Source organism: Pecten maximus, chromosome 7 (assembly GCF_902652985.1).
Source record: "Pecten maximus chromosome 7, xPecMax1.1, whole genome shotgun sequence".
Classification (NCBI taxonomy): Eukaryota; Metazoa; Mollusca; class Bivalvia; order Pectinida; family Pectinidae; genus Pecten; species Pecten maximus.
The window spans coordinates 31,245,807-31,267,428 of NC_047021.1; the positions used below are offsets into that span (position 1 = coordinate 31,245,807).

The 21,622-nt window shown below is 38.1% G+C and overlaps 1 protein-coding gene across 3 annotated transcripts; it reads right to left on the reverse strand.

Annotated features, from left to right (window-relative positions):
- Positions 1-209: 209 nt before the first annotated feature.
- Positions 210-21,602, reverse strand: LOC117330565 (cyclin-D-binding Myb-like transcription factor 1). Of its 3 annotated transcripts, none has more exons than XM_033888973.1 (17): positions 21,520-21,602; positions 19,954-20,274; positions 19,233-19,423; positions 18,831-19,023; positions 17,538-17,614; positions 17,019-17,209; positions 15,897-16,006; positions 15,615-15,683; positions 14,831-14,990; positions 14,269-14,337; positions 13,687-13,769; positions 13,303-13,485; positions 12,691-12,863; positions 11,560-11,731; positions 10,989-11,122; positions 3,363-3,474; positions 210-2,581 (listed from the first exon to the last, which is right to left on the reverse strand). In XM_033888973.1, exons 2-17 carry the CDS (start codon positions 20,246-20,248, stop codon positions 2,448-2,450), a joined length of 2,346 nt encoding a protein of 781 aa, XP_033744864.1. In that variant the 5' UTR covers positions 20,249-20,274; positions 21,520-21,602; the 3' UTR covers positions 210-2,447. The 3 variants fall into 3 exon arrangements, with proteins under 3 accessions (XP_033744864.1, XP_033744865.1, XP_033744862.1); XM_033888974.1 differs by having other exon boundaries at positions 12,691-12,860; positions 19,954-20,280; XM_033888971.1 differs by having other exon boundaries at positions 19,954-20,280.
- Between the last annotated feature and the right edge of the window lie 20 nt (positions 21,603-21,622).

Consider the following 21,622-nt stretch of genomic DNA (forward strand, 5'->3'; position numbering starts at 1 on the left):
CCCCTTTACCTGAGGTTAGATGGCCGACGCTCTAACAGACTGAGCTATCGCGGCCCCTTTACCTGAGGTTAGATGGCAGACGCTCTAACCGACTGACCTATCGCAGCCCCTTTACCTGAGGTTAGATGGCCGACGCTCTAACCGACTGACCGGCTCCCACTGTAATGACTTATAAATTATATGTGTATAGTGACTTACAACACAGCAGATTCAAGTTATATTATCTTTATTAAATAAAGATATTTGTATTGTAAACAAGACAACAAATCCAATGGAATACTAAAACAAAAGTTCTTGAGCAAAACTATCACATGCATCAAGTAATACAGATCTGTACTGGATATAAATAAGGAGAATAAGTTATCATTCACATGTTAAAGCTGCTACATCTCTCAACAAAGTAATCGACTGAATACAAGAATAGACTGATGTGTTTTTAACACAATACCAAAGGTTACATACTTTACACTATTACCATCCTCAAAAAGTTTGAGTTTTTCTCTATCTTTTCAATTCATCGTAAATAAATAATTGCATCCCTAAGAAATCATAATGTACTCTGCCTCTATATTTTGTATGTAAATCTTAGGACGCTATTAATTTTCAATACTTGGCGTTGGATACACATTTATACTATGGTGCCATTTTATACACACAGCGTATACTCTGTTGGCAGTGTAGCATCTTTAACATTCATTTGGGAGAAACTCTTCCATAATTAGCACTCGAGTTGAAATAACAAATTTCTTGAAAAAGCATGCTGGAATTCAAATTCAAAAAACGAGATAAATGTATTTCATTTTCTTCAGTACAAGTTTAAAGTTCTTGCACCTTGAACAGGGATATCTTATGTGATACACATTTGTTTTTCAATCTGTTTTATTTGAAACAAAGAAATAAAATTGAATTTTTTTGGACGGTTATCCCATCTGATAACTTGTGCAATATTTTCTATCTATTTTGATTGGTATAGCACTATCTTACAACAAAAATTAAATACCAAATTTTACAAGTTGATCAGATGTATTTATCTGCTGATTCTGAATGAACTCACATCAATCTGTTTCAAATACAGATCATTATACACCACATTGTGAATTGGATAATGGTAAATCTTATTTTAATTAGATTGAACCGACATGTAGATATTAAATGTACTATTTCTATTGTTTCAGATATAGCATAATCCAATTGAAACATGATATTGTTAGCAATGTTCAGAAATATTCAAATGTTGCACTTTGCACAAGCTTTTAACCTAGGAAACCAGAGATTGATGCCCTTATTGGATGTGAAACCTTGGCCCACCTGCCCGACCACATGGGTTTTCCCCAGGTACTCTAAGAGTACTTTGTAAATCAAAACTATTGACAAGTTTCTGAACTATTAAATAAGTTAAATATTACGAATCAATTTTTATTTCCTATAACTATTACAACTGGTAATCTCAGAATGAGCCTAAGATTTCGTAACCTCCAAACCTCTGTCAGAATTTTGTTACAGAATCGTAGCTCTCATTGAACCTAATCCTGTTTTGTTACAGAAAAACATATTTTATTACTTGTATTAGCATGTAACAAACATATACCCCCGGTAACATTCATTCTCTTTTACAAAAACAAAAAAAACAAAAAAAAAACAAAACTTGTTTGTTGTTCACAACAGGGTCAATGATGTGTGTTGTTTTAATCATCCTGCTTCCTTGGGCTTGATTAGTTATTTTTGAGAAAATACATAAACCGGGTAAACCATATACATTTTGTATATACCATACTATTAAAGAATATTGTATGGTAAATCACAGCTCTGACTCTACAAGATACTGTTACATATACATCAGTTCATTATTTTGGACTTAAATCAAATTAATAAATTCAATCGTCAGTGTAGCTAAGTTTGTAATGAATGGGATCTAGTTTAAACAATAACAGTTATTATGCAAAAGCAAGTGAAATGGAAAAGCTACGTATATATATATTTTTGATTTGCTTTCTTTTGGAACTGGATTTATCCACTGGGTTTGTATCCACTTATAGAGGCAACCACACCCATTCCCCTAACAAGATATATAGTACAAATTACACATCCTATCAGGACTGCTTGTCAATTAGCAAACCCTTGTTTGATAATACCATATTGAAGATTTGGAATGGATGTAAAAGGTCATGGGATGAACTCATTTCAAATTCCTATTCAAATTATTCTTAAGATTTGTGAAAATGGAATAAATCTTTCAAAAATAATCCATCCAAACACTCATTACTCAAAATAATGTTCATAACTCAACAGAGCGAAAAACAAATCTCTATTCATGTTTATATTCAATTTATAAAACTATTCATTTTCTTATTAAATGCATTTTTTTCATGAAAACAAAAAAATAATATCATAGAGTAATTAACATTGTAATAGATATCACATTAATCTTGCTAGTCTGGAGGGTAGTGTTAGCTGTCGGCTCCATTGATGTCAGAACTTGTGATGTCCGTGTCATTCTCGCAGATCTGACCATGTGATTTCTCTCCCTCCACATCAGATGATGACCCGATTAGATCTGGACCGCCAGACGGCAACATTGGATCTGTAATATCATTCAACATACTCTAGAAACCTTCAATATCGGATCTATAATATCATATGAAACATCACACTCTGGAAATGTTCAAATGGACTGCCCCTCTGGCCTCTGGGGGATCAGAGTTACCATTTATACAAAATCTGTTCCCCTTCCCCTTAGAATTTTTCTAGCCAAATTTGGTTCAAATCCATTCAGGACTGTTTGACAAGAAGCGATTTGAAGGACTTGCCTCTATTTCCCCTATTGGGCCCCTCCCCTCTGACCCCAGGGGTGTCACAGCCATCATTTATGCAAAATCTGTTCCCCTTCCCTCAAGGACGTTTCTGACCAAATTTGGTCAAAATCTGTTCAGGGCTATTCCATTAAAACATCTACCTGACCCCAGGACTCCAGAATAATTCGCTTCTGTCAATGGTTGGGCTTCCTTCCTCTTACATATTTCATATAAAGGAAATTATACAAAGAAATTCCATAGGTGGTACCCCTAAACAAGAACTAGAGTCCTGGGGTGGGGTAAATATTTTACTGGACTAACCCTCAGTACTTTATGACAAGTAGCGATTTGAAGCAAATGTTGACGGACAACGTGCCATGGCATAAAATCACCAGAAGTTGCATGCTTTAAGGTATAACCACCCTCCAGAACTTCAAGCTTCTCTATAGTGTATCTTTAATCTCTCAAATTTGAATTGAACAAATAATTAATAGCATCCCTAAGAAATTCTACCATGTTCTGCCTCTATATTTTGTCCTGCAATAAAGGGCTAGGTATAAAACAAAATACCTGACAGTGAAGACATCAGCTCACTACTGGTGGTCTGGACAAAGGACGACGATGTTGTACTGACCATTACTAGGTCAACCGTGTCTGCAGTTGAGTTTCCAATGTTGGTCTCCTGTAATGTAATATTTTTAATTATAAGAAGAAATAAGCCATTATACAGAAAACCAGGAAACTGTTTTTGTGAATAAAAACAAGTCTCCACTTATCAATTAGTGTATCTAGTAGAATTCCAATTGTTTCCAGTTTGTACATAGTGTTATTGGAAGTTGAAATGGAGTGCCACTTGGCAGTCGTTATGTTGTCAATTGTGGCATGAATGTTCTAAGAACCAGAATCTAACTTCACATTTAATTCCCCAAATGTATTATTTGCATTTATAGCAGGTGACCAGGTAAACAAGGGTTTGGAGAATGCAGCTACCTCAAAGTCAGCATATGTACACATGTACAATAGTTTATGACAATGAAGCATTTACTATGCAGACTGTTCAATTGCATTATTTGCAATCAATGACTGAGAAAAACAGAGGAAAAGTGTTCAGACCAGGCTATGGAGAGTAATATGCTGTTTAAGTAGACTAAAGCATTAAGTATAGTGTTGTGATTCTAGGTATACCTATGTTTAGTAATCCAATTTTTGGCTGGTAATAGAATACACCAACTAAGTTATTCATCATACATGTACACTAACAAATCACTCCAGTGTTTCATTAAAACTCTACTCTCATGGAATTATCTAAGGCGCCACTATAACCAACGTCATATACTTTGTTACACTAGAGACATGGCACCATTGGCTATACAGCTTAAGCTCTAAAGCCAACCAGCTACAGTCCAACCCGGTTATGACAAATTTCTTTGGACCCCCCAAATGTTTTCGTATTATATATGGGTTGCGTATTATGTGGGGTCGTATTTCCAATGTCATTGTGCCACACCATGTATCACATGTACACTTCGTACATGTTTGTATACACAAGTTTCATGTTACACTTTTCTCACTAAAAATAAACAAAACTGCATTTTAATTTAATTATCTAATATAAAAAATAAAACGTTTAAAACAATGTACATTGTAAGTGTGTGGCGTTCAGTCTTTGGTTATTTACAGTTCGCCTACCAATACACAATGGGCCTACAACGGCTACATGTCATTCAAGATCGCGCTAATCACATTTTGCAGCTGCGAAAAAAATCACTGACCAGTGTTTGTTCGACTTTTTCCGAGCTGACCTTACTAACAAATATATCCAGGTCCAAGAGATTTTTGAAAACACAATCTTAAACATCATTTTGATTTTGAACGAATGATTTCAATTTGTCAGGCATTTGCGGGCCGCGCGATCTGTAACGCATGTTTCCGGGTCAGTACCATCATCATCGTCATGTCATCATCGCTCTCGTGGAGTTCTGTTCCTTTCACAGAAATGATAAATGTCAGCCTCAGTAATCTCCAATGGTTAACATTGTTTAATTGAACATTACTCATTTACCTGTATACCTGCCTACAGCTGTATACACTATCTATAGAGCACGTGGGACGGTACGAGACAAAGGTCATGAAAACTTTCCTGTGTCACACTTGGCTGACTCTGACTTTGATAGTTCGTATTATGTGGGTTTAAAACAATACAAACAGTGGTCAAGGGACCCTGGCATGTCTGTGTATTATCCGGGTTTTCGTCGTAACCGATTCGTATTAAGTGGGTAAACAACAAGAGGCCCAGAGGGCCTGTATCGCTCACCTGGTTTCATGAGATATGAAACAAGAATGATGCTGAAGTATATTTGTCGCTGGTATTGGTATGTCAATATATAACATAAGCATTTTATATGGGTACATGTACATTGGTTTTATTTTAATACTGAAAATTCCAAAAAGTGCATTAATCCGCGACCTCAGAGGGATGCTACCACACAAATGTGAGTGATATCCATTGCTTAGATTCAGAGAAGAACTTGTTTAGACCAACTGACCCCTTTTGACCCTGACCTCTGCCCCCTTGGGGGTCAGCTCGTTCCTTTATGCAATTTTGAATCCCTACCCCAATAGGATGCTACCAGTCAAACCATTGCTTAGTTTCAGAGAATAAGTTGTTTAAATCAATTTAGCCAAATTGACCCCTTTTGGCCCCACCCCTCAGCCCCCTGGCGGCCCGGGTCAACCCAAACATTTTTACAATTTTGAATCCCCATCCCATAACCATGCTACCATACAAATGTGAGTAATATCCATTGCTAAGTTTCAGAGAAGAAGTTGTTTAAACAAATTGACCAATTTTTGCCCCGCCCCTCAGGCCCCTGGGGGGGGGTCAGCCCCACCATTTGTACAATTTTGAATCCCCATCCCATAGGGATGCTACCCGGGAAATATGAGCGAAATCCACTGCTTAGTTTCAGAGCAGAAGTCGTTTATTTCAATTTTGCAAAACTGACCCCTTTTGGCCCCACCCCTCAGGCCCCAGGGGGGTCGGCCCCATCATTTGTACAATTTCAAATTCTTACCTCAAGGTGATGCTACCAGTAAAATATGAGATATCCATTGCTTGGTTCCAGAGAAGAAGTCAATTATATGAATATAGCCCGACTGACCACATTTGGCCCCACCCCTCAGGCCCCTGGGGGGGGTCAGCCCCATCATTTGTACAATTTTGATTCCCGACCCCATAGTGATGCTACCAGGCAAATATGAGCGACAGCCATTGCTCGGTTTCAGAGAAGAAGTCGTTTATATCAATATAGCCAAATTGACCAATGTCAATATTATATCATAGGCATTTTACATGGGTACGTGAGGATTTGATGTCAAAAAATGCATTAATCCATGAAATAAAATTAACTTTTGGCACAGCCCCATAGGGATGCTACCACACAAATATGAGTGATATCCATTGCTTAGTTTCAGAAAAGAAGTTGTTTAAACCAATTGACCCCTTTTGACCCCGCCTTCTGCACCCCGGGGGGAGTGGGGGTCAGTTCCTTCCTTTATAAAATTTTGAATCCCTACCCAAAAGGATGCTACCAGGCAAATATAAGCGATATCTCTTGCTTAGTTTCAGAGAAGTTGTTCATATCAATTCAGCCAAATTGACCCCTCTTGGCCCCGCCCCTCAGGCCCCCGGGGGGTCAGCCTCACCATTTGTACAATTTTGAATGCCCACCCAATAGTGATGCTACCAGGAAAATATGAGCAATATCCATTGCTTGGTTTCAGAGAAGAAGTCGCTAATATCAATATAGCCCAATTGACCACATTTGGCCCCGCCCCTCAGGCCCCCGGGGGGGTCAGCTCCATCATTTGTACAATTTTTAATCCCCACCCCATAGTGATTATACCAGGCAAATATGAGCGATATCCATTGCTTGGTTTCAGAGAAGAAGTCGTTTATATAAAGAGAGCCAAATTGACCGCTTTTGGCCCCGCCCCTCAGACCCCATGGGGGGCAGTCCCACCATTTGTACAATTTTGAATCCCCACTCCATAGGGATGCTACCAGGTAAATATGAGTGATATCCATTGCTTAGTTTCAGAGCAGAAGTCGTTTATATCAATTCTGTAAAACTGACCCCTTTTGGCCCCGCCCCTCAGACCCCGGGGGGTCAGCCCCGTCATTTGTACAATTTCAAATTCCTACCCCAAGGTGATGCTACCAGTAAAATATGAGAGATATCCATTGTTTGGTTCCAGAGAAGAAGTCAATTATATGAATACAGCCCGATTGACCACATTTAGCCCCGCCCCTCAGGCCCCTGGGGGGGTCAGTCGCATCATTTGTACAATTTTAAATCTCAACCCCATAGTGATGCTACCAGGCAAATATGAGTGACAGGCATTGCTCGGTTTCAGAGAAGAAGTCGTTTATATCAATATAGCCAAATTGACCACATTCGGCCCCACCCCTCAGGCCCCTGGGGGGTCAGCCCCATCATTTGTACAATTTTGAATCCCCACCCCATAGTGATGCTACCAGGCAAATATGAGTGATAGCCATTGCTTGGTTTTAGAGAAGAAGTCGTTTATATCAATAGCGCAAAAATGACCCCTTTTGGCCCCGCCCCAGAGGCCCCCAGGGGGTCAGCCCCATCATTTGTACAATTCTGAGTCCCCTACCCATAGGGATGCTTTTGACCAAATTTGGTCAAATTCTGATGTGTGGTTATGAAGAAGAAGTCAATTGTTGACGGACGGACGGACGACAGACGACGGAGGGACGGACGACGGACGCAACGGTATGGCATAAGCTCACCTTGGTCCTTCGGACCAGGTGAGCTAATAAAAGCATATTGCACACGGTTTGCAGGGGATTTGATTTTCATTCGTATAAAGCGAGTTTTTGTATTATCAGAGTTTGTATTAAGTGGGTCCGACTGTACAGAAACATGCTGACTGTATGGAGCATTTGGCACATGCAACAATTGTCAGACCCAATCACAGAAGCTAATGAGACCATCCTACACTTCCTTGAGCCACCCTTCTCCACCTTGAGCCACCCTACGCCACCTTAAACCAAATTGAGCCACCCTTCTCCACCTTGAGCCACCCTACGCCACCTTAAACCAAATTGAGCCACCCTTCTCCACCTTGAGCCACCCTACACCACCTTAAACCAACTTGAGCCACCCTTCTCCACCTTGAGCCACCCTACACCACCTTAAACCAACTTGAGCCACCCTTCTCCACCTTGAGCCACCCTACGCCACCTTAAACCAAATTGAGCCACCCTTCTCCACCTTGAGCCACCCTACGCCACCTTAAACACAAGGGCCCAATGGGCCCAAATCGCTCACCTGCAATGCAGTGATCTTTTCATATATGGCTCCTGCAGTTATTTGAAAGCATGCTACAGGACCAATATAATGTCTATCTGCACTTTGGCTTTTCACTAAAAGTCATTTAAAGATTTAAGCATACTTGATCGACATGACCTTGAATGTGAGTCAGGGTCATTCATTTGAAAAAACTTGGTAGCCATTCACTCCAGCATGCTACAGACCCAATATTAACTCCATGGGACTCTTGGTTATTGAGAAGAAGTCGCTAATAGATTTTAGCCTTTTTGACTCCTGTGACCTTGAATGAAGGTCAAGGTCATTCATTTGAACAAACTTGGTAGCCCTTTACCCCAGTATTTTACAGACCCTATATCAACTCCCTGGGACTCTTGGTTATTGAGAGGAAGTCATTTAAAAGATTTTAGCCTTTTTGACTCCTGTGACCTTGAATGAAGGTCAAGGTCATTCATTTGAACAAACTTAAGAGCCCTTCACCCCAGCATGCTACAGGCCAAATATTAGGTCTCTGGGACTGTTGGTTATTGAGAAGAAGTCATTTAAAATTTTTAGCCTTTTTGACTCCTGTGACCTTGAATGAAGGTCAAGGTCATTCAATTGAACAAACTTGGTAGCCTTTTACCGCAGCATGCTACAGACCCAATATCAACTCCCTGGGACTCTTGGTTATTGAGAAGTCATTTAAAAATGTTAGCCTTTTTGACTCCAGTGACCTTGAATGAAGGTCAACGTCATTGCTTTGAACAAACTTCGTATCCCTTTACCCCAGCATGCTACAGGCCAAATATTAGGTCTCTGGGACGGTTGGTTATTGAGAGGAAGTCGTTTAAAGATTTTAGCCTTTTTGACTCCTGTGACCTTGAATGAAGGTCAAGGTCATTCATTTGAACAAACTTGGTAGCCCTTTACCCCAGCATGCTACAGACCCAATATCAACTCCCTGGGACTCTTGGTTATTGAGAAGAAGTTGTTAAAAGATTTTATCCTTTTTGACCCCTGTGACCTTGAATGAAGGTCAAGGTCATTCATTTGAACAAACTTGGTAGCCCTTTACCCCAGCATGCTACAGACCTAATATCAAGTCCCTGGGACTCTTGGTTATTGAGTAGAAGTCATTTACAGATTTTAGCCTTTTTGACCCCTGTGACCTTGAATGAACGTCAAGGTCATTCATTTTAACAAACTTGGTAGCCCTTTAACCCAGCATGCTACAGACCGAATATCATCTCCCTGGAACTCTTGGTTATTGAGAAGAAGTTGTTTAAAGATTTTAGCCTTTTTGACTCCTGTGACCTTGAATGAAGGTCAAGGTCATTCATTTGAACAAACTTGGGAGCCCTTCACCCTGGCATGCTACAGGCCAAATATTAGGTCTAGTGGACTCTTGGTTATTGAGAAGAAGTCGTTTAAAGATTTTAGCCTTTTTGACTCCTGTGACCTTGAATGAACGTCAAGGTCATTCATTTGAACAAATTTGGGAGCCATTCACCCTAGCATGCTACAGGCCAAATATTAGGTCTAGTGGACTCTTGGTTATTGAGAAGAAGTCGTTTAAAGATTTTAGCCTTTTTGACTCCTGTGACCTTGAATGAAGGTCAAGGTCATTCATTTGAACAAACTTTGTAGCCCTTTACCCCAGCATGCTACAGACCAAATATCAACTCCCTGGGTCTTTTGGCTATTTAGAAGAAGTAGTTTAATTTTTTTTAGCATATTTGACCCCTGTGACCTTGAATGAAAGTCAAGGTCATTCATTTGAACAAACTTGGTAGCCCTTTACCCCAGCATGCTGCAGACGCAATATCAACACCCTGGGACTCTTGGTTATTGAGAAGAAGTCGTTTAAAGATTTTAGCCTTTTTGACCCCTGTGACCTTGAATGAAGGTCAACATTATTCATTTGAACAAACTTGGTAGCCCTTCACCCCAGCATGCTACAGGCCCAATATTAGGTCTCTGGGCCTTCTGGTTATTGAGAAGAAGTTGTTTGAATGGAAAAGTTGACGCCGGACGGACGACGGACGCCGCGCCACGGCATAAGCTCACTTGCCCTTCGGGCAGGTGAGCTAAAAATTGAGCCACCCTTCTCCACCTTGAGCCACCCTACGCCACCTTAAACCAACTTGAGCCACCCTTCTCCACCTTGAGCCACCCTACGCCACCTTAAACCAAATTGAGCCACCCTTCTCCACCTTGAGCCACCCTACACCACCTTAAACCAACTTGAGCCACCCTTCTCCACCTTGAGCCACCCTACACCACCTTAAACCAACTTGAGCCACCCTTCTCCAACTTGAGCCACCCTACACCACCTTAAACCAACTTGAGCCACCCTTCTCCACCTTGAGCCACCCTACACCACCTTAAACCAACTTGTGCCACCCTATGCCACCTTGAGAGCCACTGTACGCCACCTTGAGCCACCCTATGCCACCTTGAGCCACCCTTCGCTACCTTGAGCCACCCTATGCCACCTTGAGCCACCCTTCGCTACCTTGAGTCACCCTTCGCTACCTTGAGCAACCCTTCACCACCTTGGGCAACCCAATGTTACTCTATATCAAGGGCTGGAGACTCCTCTCACTTCAACTCTGAGGAGTTACGACTTGATAACGAAACCAGTGGGATGTTATATAAAGTGGAGTACAATATATGGTTCCCTACACAAAACAGACATCCCCAAAGTGTCTTTCCCCCTGTCATTTTGTGAATGTTAATTTGACCTCAACTTTTAAAACCATTTTCCAGTTGATCTACTAACCCATAATCTAAAACTGTCTCAAGTTACATAAAATCTTAACACTCAACAAGTTTAGTTTATAACTTAATAAGTTACCGCAGCTTCATATATTTCTTCATTTGTGATAATTTGACCCCGAGTAGTTAATTGGTCACTATTGTCCAGCCCAGCCCCTGGAATTTCACCCTCGTCTCCAGGCAACCGGTCATCCTGACTTAATGTCTGTAGATCTGCAGAGATAAAATTAATACATATCATAATCTTGTTTACCGAATAATTTTCATGCTAAATTCTTTCATAAATATAAGATCTGAAATGAGATTTTATGAAATTAGTCTTAGAAGTTTTCATTTTTTCGAGCCTCGGTGAACAAAAATTATAACTTCAGGACTAGTTTCATAATGAAATGATGACAAATTAAGATACTTTCTATCAGTGAACTCAGAAAAAAACTGACATTTTGATCAAGACCATTTTGTTGCCCCATTTTCAATTAATTCATGATTGAACTTTATAATCCATATTATGACTTCACAATCTTTTTCTGACTGATACAGCCAATGACAAAATGCTCTTGGACAAATCACATTAATATGTAAAAATATCACATGGGTAAATAAATTTGATGATTGTGATGATATTTATGTAACAAATGTTGGAGACTGACCTGGATCTGCCTCTGTAATTGTGTCTGTCAGCTGTATGGAGTTTGTCATCTCGCTGGCGTCCAGTGTAGCCACCACCTCTGACACACCGTCCTGTGAAGGGCCGGTACTTAGTATAACTGGTGTTGGGTTCATCTGCACCGTCACATTCTCATTACCTCTTATTGTGTTTGTCTGAAAACAAACAACAAAGCTTTCATATGCCAAGTACTCTTGATTTGCACTACAGATTTAAATTGATAACATACCTTTCACATAAATTTTGGCAGACACAAAAGTCAAATGCATTCTTTTAATAGTCTGAAAGTATAGTCAAACCTCGTTATCTTGCGAAGTCAATGTGGTGTGGTCAGGAAAAAACTTAGGAGATATCTTGAGCATTCAAGCAGGGGTTAATCTAGGATTTAGGGAATATGCCCATTATGAAATTTAGGGGAAATGAAGGGCCGCTGTGTCTTGAATTATTCTTTAACATTTTACAGCTATTCTTTGGCATAATTCTTAATATATTTCATCAAAATTTGGGATTATCCCCTGTTTTGGAGAATTTGCCATGTTTTATGGGATTTTTCTTGATGTGGAATTTGTTTTTATTCAAAGGAGAAAACACCATCAGTGGGGAATACTACCTAATTTCAGTAGTAGAATCGGTCTAGATTAACCTCGAATTAGGGATAAGCAGCGTCTTTGAATTATCAGAGTTTGAGATAGTGAGGTTTGATTGTATATCATAATACACAAGTACCATTTAAGTTATTGAATCTAATATTAAATTCTTGTTACAAATAATATCAGTTAAATTGAAAAACATCCAGATATCTAGCTGTGATTAAATATTTTTTGCTTTTATTAATATTTATTCATCAACTAAAAACCAACAAAACCAGCAAAAGAGATGAGAAGAAAAGAGATAATTTAAGATTTGGCTTCAGTACCTTGATATTTTCCCCAAGTGATATCTCATTTGAATTCAATGTAATGTTTTGAGAAAATATTTACCAGTTAAAAGAATTAAAATGACCTTAAAATATACCAGTTTGATCACGAAAATACTGAGCAGTACACAATCTGTAACTTTCTCAATCATAACACTTTTTCTTTTTTAAGTTTTATAACCTTAGAGAATTACTCACTGGTAGTGTGTGTACAATAATGTGATCTGTTCCCATGGCTGTGCCACTAAGGGAGATAACTGGACTGTTTTGGGGCTGTGTGATGAGGAAGGTGCCTGGACTTGACTGATGTAGTACCTCATACGTCTGGAAAGCAACGTCCCCATCTACAGACCCTGAGTCTAGGGAACCTGCTTCGGAGACAAATGTAGAATATATTAACATTCAAACAAATACACAGCAACAAAATTCTGAAAATTTAACAGTTTATTTTTTATCTTGAAATCTGTAATATCTTTTACACAACCTACAGAATATGTTCAATTATGACAAATTCCTTTTTTTCTTAACTACTGTACAACTTTAATCAGAACTGTAAAGAAAATGAAGTCTGCAAAATCAAATAATCTTCACTCTGAATTAAAGTAAATGGATGGTGCTATGGCAGGAATTACTGAACAATTATTGCAAAAATGACAGTCCAATACACACTGGTGACTGAAAGTTTTATCTAGGACAACTTGATTAAAAGCAACTGGGTCTCAACTCTCTATGGAAATATAATTTTCCAATATATGAAATCTGCTCTCTCTTCCCACAGAAAATCTCATTTTATCCTTACCAACCTCTTACCTGTTTGTATGGGAAGAGATTGTAGGTTTGAGTTAAGGGACATCGGGATCTGTAGTGTTGTCATGTCTGTGGCTGTTGCAGGTCGTGACAAACCAATGTGTGAAAGTCTCATACCAGATGATGTTACAGGGTTCTTCATTCGTACATTTTGTAAATGTACATTTTTTAAAAATATAATTAGATCTAAAACAAAGCAGAACAGATAATTGTACAAAATGTGTATAACGAAGATCTTATAAAAGGCTGAACATGTTCAATTTTCGTTTTGAATTTACAACATCTTTTTTTAATATTTCAAGAGCTTGCACCCTTTCTATTCCTTACAAACATTTCCTGTGTGTAAATTAAGCAGTGCCAATCAGAGATACAGCTGTTTGCCCATACCTGAGAATGACAGTAGCTGGTAATCTGGGACATGTCTCTTTAGAGACCACCACTTCCCTCGCAGCCACTGTGGCGATCGTACACTGCAAAATAATTGTGTTTGAACTTTAGAATATATACATTTAATAGTATCCTACATGTCACTGTGTAGAGGATATCCGACACACTGTCTGCTGTTGTAGGGAAAAAGCATTTGTCCTTCTTAAAAGTACCAGATAGTCAAAAGTGTAAAATGCTTTTCTGCTACAACAGTAGCTGCTGTCACACTGTACCTGTGACGACTTGTGTTAAGGGTATATGCTACCTCACATACTGTACCTACTGGTGACCTAACTCAAGTCTTTAAATTCTCAAATAAATAGGACCTGTACATGTACAACAGTAATAATTATCAATGAACACACCACTGTCTATTTGATAAAGTAAATTAAGTCCAAATGACTAAACTATTTCTCATTAATTGTAGGTTACCTTACAAGACTAATTACTGTAAATTTCAACTTTCTTATCTTCATGTACAATTTATACGGCATCTTTGACATACTTATAATTACCACAACTATTGTTATTATATATAACTACCTCGGCCAGTTCTTTGCTAGCTCTGTCCAGTCTATCTCTGTGTCATCTGATACACCTAAGTTAGCAATTCTGAAATAAGAAATCATACAATACAAATTTGAAATGAAACTTCAATTGATGGAGGAAAAACATTAACCAGTGGCTTACATGCCATAATGTTTATGGTATGTAATATATTCTGATGGTGGAATTTTCTGAAGATGTATCTGTATACAAAGTTAAATACCAGTCGTTCTTGTGTTATCAGAGAAATGAAAGTAAACATTTCTGTCAACCCAGATTGTTGCACTGACGTACAAACCAATGGTAAAGGCCAACTCTCAGTGACCCTCTTCTAAAATAAACCTTTATTATATTGTTTCAGTGTTGACAAGTATAATATGTACTGGAAACATGAAGCTTGACGATATTTGCTGGAAAAAAATCCTCTGAGAATCATATAAATAGTAGAAAAGTAGATAACACTTAATGTTTTTTTGGTGTTATTTTTTTTTGCAGATACTGGTAAAATTATATTTTATCACCAGTGACATCTTTTTCACAGGTTTCAGCATCAACTCACTTAATGACTAGATTGATGTCGTCCTCCCTGGTCCAGTCTGTTCCTCCTTTCTGTTTCCAGTTGAGGAAGTTTAACCATTTTGTTCGACATTGTTTTTCTGATCGTGTGAGAACCCTCTCTGCTACAGACGCCCATGAAAGCCCACTGGTCACATTCTCACCTAATACACAAATTACAAAAAGTTAAAAGTTTGATCTCATCTGGAATTATTCTAGTTCATTAGTATATGTAGGTTCATTTTTTTATAATTGTTTTAATTTAAAAAGATTTTAATACAGATATAATAGGACGAGAACATAGACACAGGGACACACACTTACCCACAAACATTCCCACACACATACTAAATCTCACGCTTTATCATCACACTCTGATCACCATTTGACAGTCAGAGAGACACATGCAGTGTTCCAGCTAGGATTTGAAAAGGGCAGGGCGCATATATATATGAAATGAACTGTGATTTCTAAATGCTATATGAAATGAACTGTGATTTCTAAATGCTAATTATGTAAGTCAAAATAAGTTTCGAAAACAATTTGAATATACTTGACTACCGGGGCATGTGCCATATAAATAAAAAAAGACATTAACGTTGTGTGAAAGAGAAAGGAAAAACCCCTTCTTGTCCAGTGTCTCGACTGGAATCGAACCCAGGTCTTAGACTAGCTCTACCTACAGAGCCAAAGAAGCAGACTCAGTGAGCTGAATGACAGAGACTGTATCTAACACTATGTACAAGCCTCCCCAACCCTTTTCCAGTTGTAAAAAGAACATAAAATACCTGGCTTGACACCTGCCAGTTCATAAACTGCTGACGAAAGTCTGAGCTCTTCTTCGGGCAACCATTTACCTGTAAAACACACAAACAACTGATAAATTTACTTCACTCAAATCTGATTTATATAGATTACATGCATACATCATGAACATCTGATATAGTTTTTCTTTGTCCTAGAATGGAAAAACAAATTTCAATTTAAATGGCCAGATGGCAGATGTCAGGATGGAAATATAATTTTGATTCACAAGACAGTATAGTCAGTATATAGCCAAGATATTTTACCTGAATTACAGGTGTCTCTCATCAGCCGACATTTATCTTTGACGGATGAAGCACTCCTTCCCAACACTGACCCTATGGAAGCCCAGTCATTGCCATATTTACCACGAAGTCTGCAGAAGATGCATATTATCAACATTATAGTATTATAATCTAATTCCTTATCACTCATAAACTCAGAGCCTTTTTTATTCAGCTAATCATCTAATTGCTGTGCAGGCTTATTTCTCAAATGAAATACCCAATCAAGATAAAATTCATAAATTAAAGCTGATAAAGGTAGTGAAAGCCTGAATTAAAAAAATTTTTTAGTCAACGGAGATCTCATTTTTCTTTTACTTACACATTCTATAAATCTAGATATAATTCTATCAATTAACATTTCAAAGTGTTTTTACTTCGGATTTCATTAGAAAATGAAGTGGATGTGTAGCCTGCACAGCATATTGGGTGATTAAGAAATAGCTATATTTTTCACTTCAAGAAAGAGTGTTAAAAGTAAGCAACTTTCAGTAAATGAGCACCTCATGAAGTTTGAGCTTGATCAGCCCGAGAGACCTGGAGTTATTTCATGTTATTTCTGTTCATAGTAAGTGACCTTGACATTTGGACTTGTAAAAAGAATAATTCAATGCAAGCACTTGTGGTTAGGAAAAACTGTATGAAAACTTAGTTTGGTGGGCGAAAGGAACTTACGTTATCCCAAGAAACATGTTTTCTATTTTTAGTCACAGTGACTTTGACATTTGATCTCAGACCTCAAAAGGAATCCTAAGCAAACACTTTTTGTAAAACAGATCTGCATGAATTTGATCTTGATCGCCACAAGGAAACTTGAATTATAGCAGGGAAACAAATTTTCTATTTTTTAGTAAAAATGACTTCGACCTTTGACTATCGGACCTGAAAAGCAATCCTAAGCGAGCACTTTTGGTAAGGAAGATCTACATGAAGTTTCAGTTTCATCTGCCCAAGAGAACTTGAGTTTTGTACAGAAACATCTATGATGCCGTCGCCGACACGTTGCCAACATAGTGATACCCATATGTCTCCTGCAAAAAGCAGGTGACACAAAAAGTAATGGTGATAAATATGCATCTAGTATGTAACTACAGAAGTACTTACTCCCTAAGCTTTGCCATTTCCTCTTGAGAATATTTTCCCATATGATTTTTCTGGTCATACATTCTGGTAACACGTCTGTATACGGAAAACAATGGACGCTGTAATCCTTTGGCAACTGTCCTATAAAAATCTTTTCTTTCATCTTTGGACATTCCAAATATGATTTCTGTAGGTTCACTTATACCACGTTCCTTTAAAATAAGATGGATCATTTGATATGTTTTCAAATAATAGCAAACACAGAAAATGTACTAAAACAAAATATTTTCCAAAGATCAAAGTGAGCCTAGACAACCATTCTTTCCATACCATATGCACACTTATCTGCAAGTGAAATATAGGAATTTATCGATTATTTATTTTCACTGCAGCGGTGTCGTCTATATATATACTATTAATATCAAAATTTTAACATATATATATCATTAATATCAAAATTTTAACAATGGGTGAATAATTTTTCAATTAAACATACAATTAGTTGTTTTTTATAAAGAAAACATTCTTTAAGATATATACCCGACAATATGCATCAATGTTACACTGCAAAACATCTATCTCTTCTTTAGTCCACTGTCCCTGCTTCCAGCTGGCTCCTGTAAAAATAAAATTAATTTAAAACATGTATGTAAATACAGACGGACTGGGGAAAAAGACACCGACGTGTCAGTGAACTAAAAACATTTATGTGCCATTCCATTTAAATTAGGGTAAAATGGAACAAGATTTCTCAAATTTGTAAAAAATTGATTTTCCCATTTGACTGCAAAGCACAGACTGGTAGCCTGACCACAGAACTTTCATGCAAAATATCAACATCCTATTTCTAGAAATATCTGCATGGGAAACTCTGCAAAACTTCTTAACCATCTTTGTGACAAAGGATAACATTTCATACCTCCACTTCATAATTGTACACAAGCTTTTTTTTTAGTGTGACCTTTAACGTTGACCACCAAACCTGATAATAAGGTGTAGAAGGTGACAGTGTGATGTTTTGGTGTGAATATGAGAGGCAACACCTGTATTTTGCAGGGACCTGGGGACCTTATTATAAGGTGAACTATACTGGTGAGAGTTGATACCTTTACTTTAGAGGGTGACCTAAGATGAACTCTACTGGTGAGAGTTGATACCTTTACTTTAGAGGGTGACCTAAGGTCAATTATGATGGTGAGAGGTGATACCTTTACTTTAGAGGGTGACCTAAGATGAACTCTACTGGTGAGAGTTGATACCTTTACTTTAGAGGGTGACCTAAGGTCAATTATGCTGGTGAGAGGTGATACCTTTACTTTAGAGGGTGACCTAAGATGAACTCTACTGGTGAGAGTTGATACCTTTACTTTAGAGGGTGACCTAAGGTCAATTATGATGGTGAGAGGTGATACCTTTACTTTAGAGGGTGACCTAAGATGAACTCTACTGGTGAGAGTTGATACCTTTACCTTGCAGGGTGACCTAATATAAGTTTAACTATACTGGTGAGAGTTGATACCTTTACTTTAGAGGGTGACCTAAGGTGAACTATACTGGTGAGAGGTGATACCTTTACCTTGCAGGGTGACCTAAGGTGAACTATACTGGTGAGAGGTGATACCTTTACTTTAGAGGGTGACCTAAGATGAACTCTACTGGTGAGAGTTGATACCTTTACTTTAGAGGGTGACCTAAGGTCAATAATACTTGTGAGAGGTGATACCTTTACCTTGCAGGGTGACCTAAGGTGAACTTTCTATACTGGTGAGAGGCGATACCTGTACTTTGCAGTGTGACCTAAGGTGAACTATATATACTGGAAAGAGGCGATACCTTTACTTTGCATGGCAACCTTGTCAAACCGGGTGGTAAACCAGGCTTGAGTTACATCAGAGTTGCCCGGTGCCTTCTTGCCAGTATTTCCCGGTCCCAACAGTTGTTCAGACACAGACTGGCTGGTTGTAACCAAGGGAACAGTAACAGCAGTAGCCATTGCTGTTGCCACAGGAAGCTGTTGTTCTTCCAACTGCAAGTTAAGAACACCATATATGAAAATGCCTTATTGGCAAAAAGCTAAGACCAGAACTTGATTTTTGAATTGATGCTAATATAATGGAGATTAAAAGTTTGCACAATACAGTGTTCATAAAAACTCTTCATAAACTTTAGTAAAAGCATTTACATAAGCCTTGGGAGTAAAAGAACCAGAAATAGTTGGGTATATCCTATAACTACCTCGACAGCTGTTGTGGCTTGAATCTTCTGCTGGTCATCCAGTGTGATGTCTGGATTCTCTCCAGTTGTGCTGTCTGCCACAGTTAGTACATATGATTGTCCATCCTCACCCTGGAATCTAAATCGCTTGTTGGCAGGCTCTGTGACATCAGTTTCAACAGTAGCTGTGGCCGAGTTCATTCCCAAAGAAGCTACATATAGAAAGCAGGACAAATATGAACAAAGATAATAATTGGTCACTTTTGTTGAGGAGGACTAATAGTTTTGATTTCTGCTTGGCAGGATATATACACTGCCTTTTATAATTATCTATAAAACTGATTATAATTATAGAATTTAATTCTACTAGATTATCTCCCCTAGTTTGAAACTAACTATCTCTAGAATCAGACATAGCTGGAGACCAAAATCATAAAGCTCAAAAATTCCAGAGAGAGTCGGCCAGTCTACTACTCTTTAATGTACTATATATATACTAATTGTAAGTGTTTTTATGACACTTACAAAATGTACCTTTCTTCATCATTTTCTTTTTGTCAGACTTTAACTAATTTTGCTTTTACTTTAAATGCCATGCAAATTTATTTCAATTTAAACACATTTATGTTTAATATATCTTGAAAATAAAAATAGGGTTTTTTTTGTGTTTATTTTAGTGCATCATAGAATGGATCAGCTCAGATCTCTCTTATATTTTTTCTTTATTGATAATGCCACCTACCCGCAGCTTCTCTGGATAATATGATGTAACCATCAGCAATGCCAGATTCAAATCGCAGAACATTTTCTGAGGCTGGTAATGTCTCTTCACCAGCTAATTCCTTTTTGATTATTGCACACACACTGTCACTACCAATATCACTTTCCTCTTTGTGGGGAGACACAACTGACTGTCCTATTTCACCTTCACTCAAATCCATGTCAGCACCTGCTATGTTCACTGTGGCCAGGTCTGTTATACCGGTGGTGTCTACAGATGAAAGGTCTGAGGAGTTCTCCTCTGACAGAGCTTCCATGCTGCCCAAGGACTGCTACTTTACTCCTGAACCATATCAATTATCACCAATATAAATTAAAATTGCTGGCAACTATAGCTGTACATACATCTTATATAATGAGTTTACATCAATGTCATCAACAGATGCTTGAATTGATTTCTTTACCCTGGTCCCTCCTTGAAAAGATCTTGTGCAATATCAGTTAATGCTAGTATAAAATCAATGTATTTAAGCTGTACTGCAAATCTGCCTTCAATGTTAGAGAAAAATACACAAGTGATAGAAGTTGACCGAAAATGGTCATAAATCTGTATATCTTATGCCTTGGATATAAAAAATGTAAGATTCTGTATATATATAGAGATTTTTTTATAGGAACATCTCTAGATCCAAGGAAACATATATCAACACACTTTTTGTAAGTATTCACAAAATGTTGCAATCCTTAACTTTCCGAGTACTGAACTCCTACTTGTTGCTGTTATTTTTCCTGATACAAGTGTAACAAGAGAAAATGTAGCAGCCAGACTGGAGTTCGAACCGGGGACCTCCGGATCCGAACACTAGCCAAATTCTCTACCAATTCAATTGAGCTACCTTGTTGTCAATGATTGACCCAGTCCAGTTCCGCTACATATGCATTCCTCCGTCCTTTTTTTCCCCTCACCCCGAAGACGACAAGTTAGGATATTCCCTTGCTAAGTGTACTCCCAATGCCCAATTATATATAATACAGATGACACTTAAAATATAATATTGATCAATACACTACATGTACAGCTATTTTTAAGTTGCTGTCGAAATAGCCTCGAACACGAACAAAAATGCTTGGTTTGAGCAACCTTACACAACCCAGTGTCTGAATATGTTACTGAAAGACTTGATAAAGTTCGACAATAAAAAATCTTTTTCAGTCAATCATATGGCTAATAAGCAGTTTCAATAAGGATTATTCATTTAAAAACGTTTTCCTTTAAATAACATACGATAAATAGATAATGAATATAATTTAAAGCAAACTCTTAGAAAGTGACACATTTTACTTGTTCAGCATCATAATTATTTGCCGCATGACACCTGACGTCTGAACCCATAATTTGTGTGGTGAATAAAAATTAAAACATCTCAAACTGTGTGGTCATACGCCATTTTGTTTTGGAAGTTTTATCGAAAAAAAGCAATTCCGAAACAGAATTCGTCAAGTAATCAGTTTTTGGTTTGATTTCATTCATTCGAAGCTTTTGACAGTTCTGTCCTCTTTTACCACGTGGGTTAGCGGAGAATCTTACTTCGATGTTTTCGTCCGGGTGTTTCATCAAGAACCAGGATGAGCAAGGACCAGGATGGCGGATGAACACATTTTTCGTATCGAATAATTTTACTCAATAATTA

Bases quoted from the DNA above. Each gene is read 5' to 3' on its own strand.
- LOC117330565 (XM_033888973.1), bottom strand. From the start codon at position 20,248: ATGGAAGCTCTGTCAGAGGAGAACTCCTCAGACCTTTCATCTGTAGAC. The intron at 12,864-13,302 runs GTAAGAGGTTGG...TTGTCTCCGAAG, and splicing joins ATCTCTTCCCATACAAACAG to CAGGTTCCCTAGACTCAGGG. The intron at 11,732-12,690 runs GTGAGTAATTCT...GTTTGTTTTCAG, and splicing joins TTATTGTACACACACTACCA to ACAAACACAATAAGAGGTAA.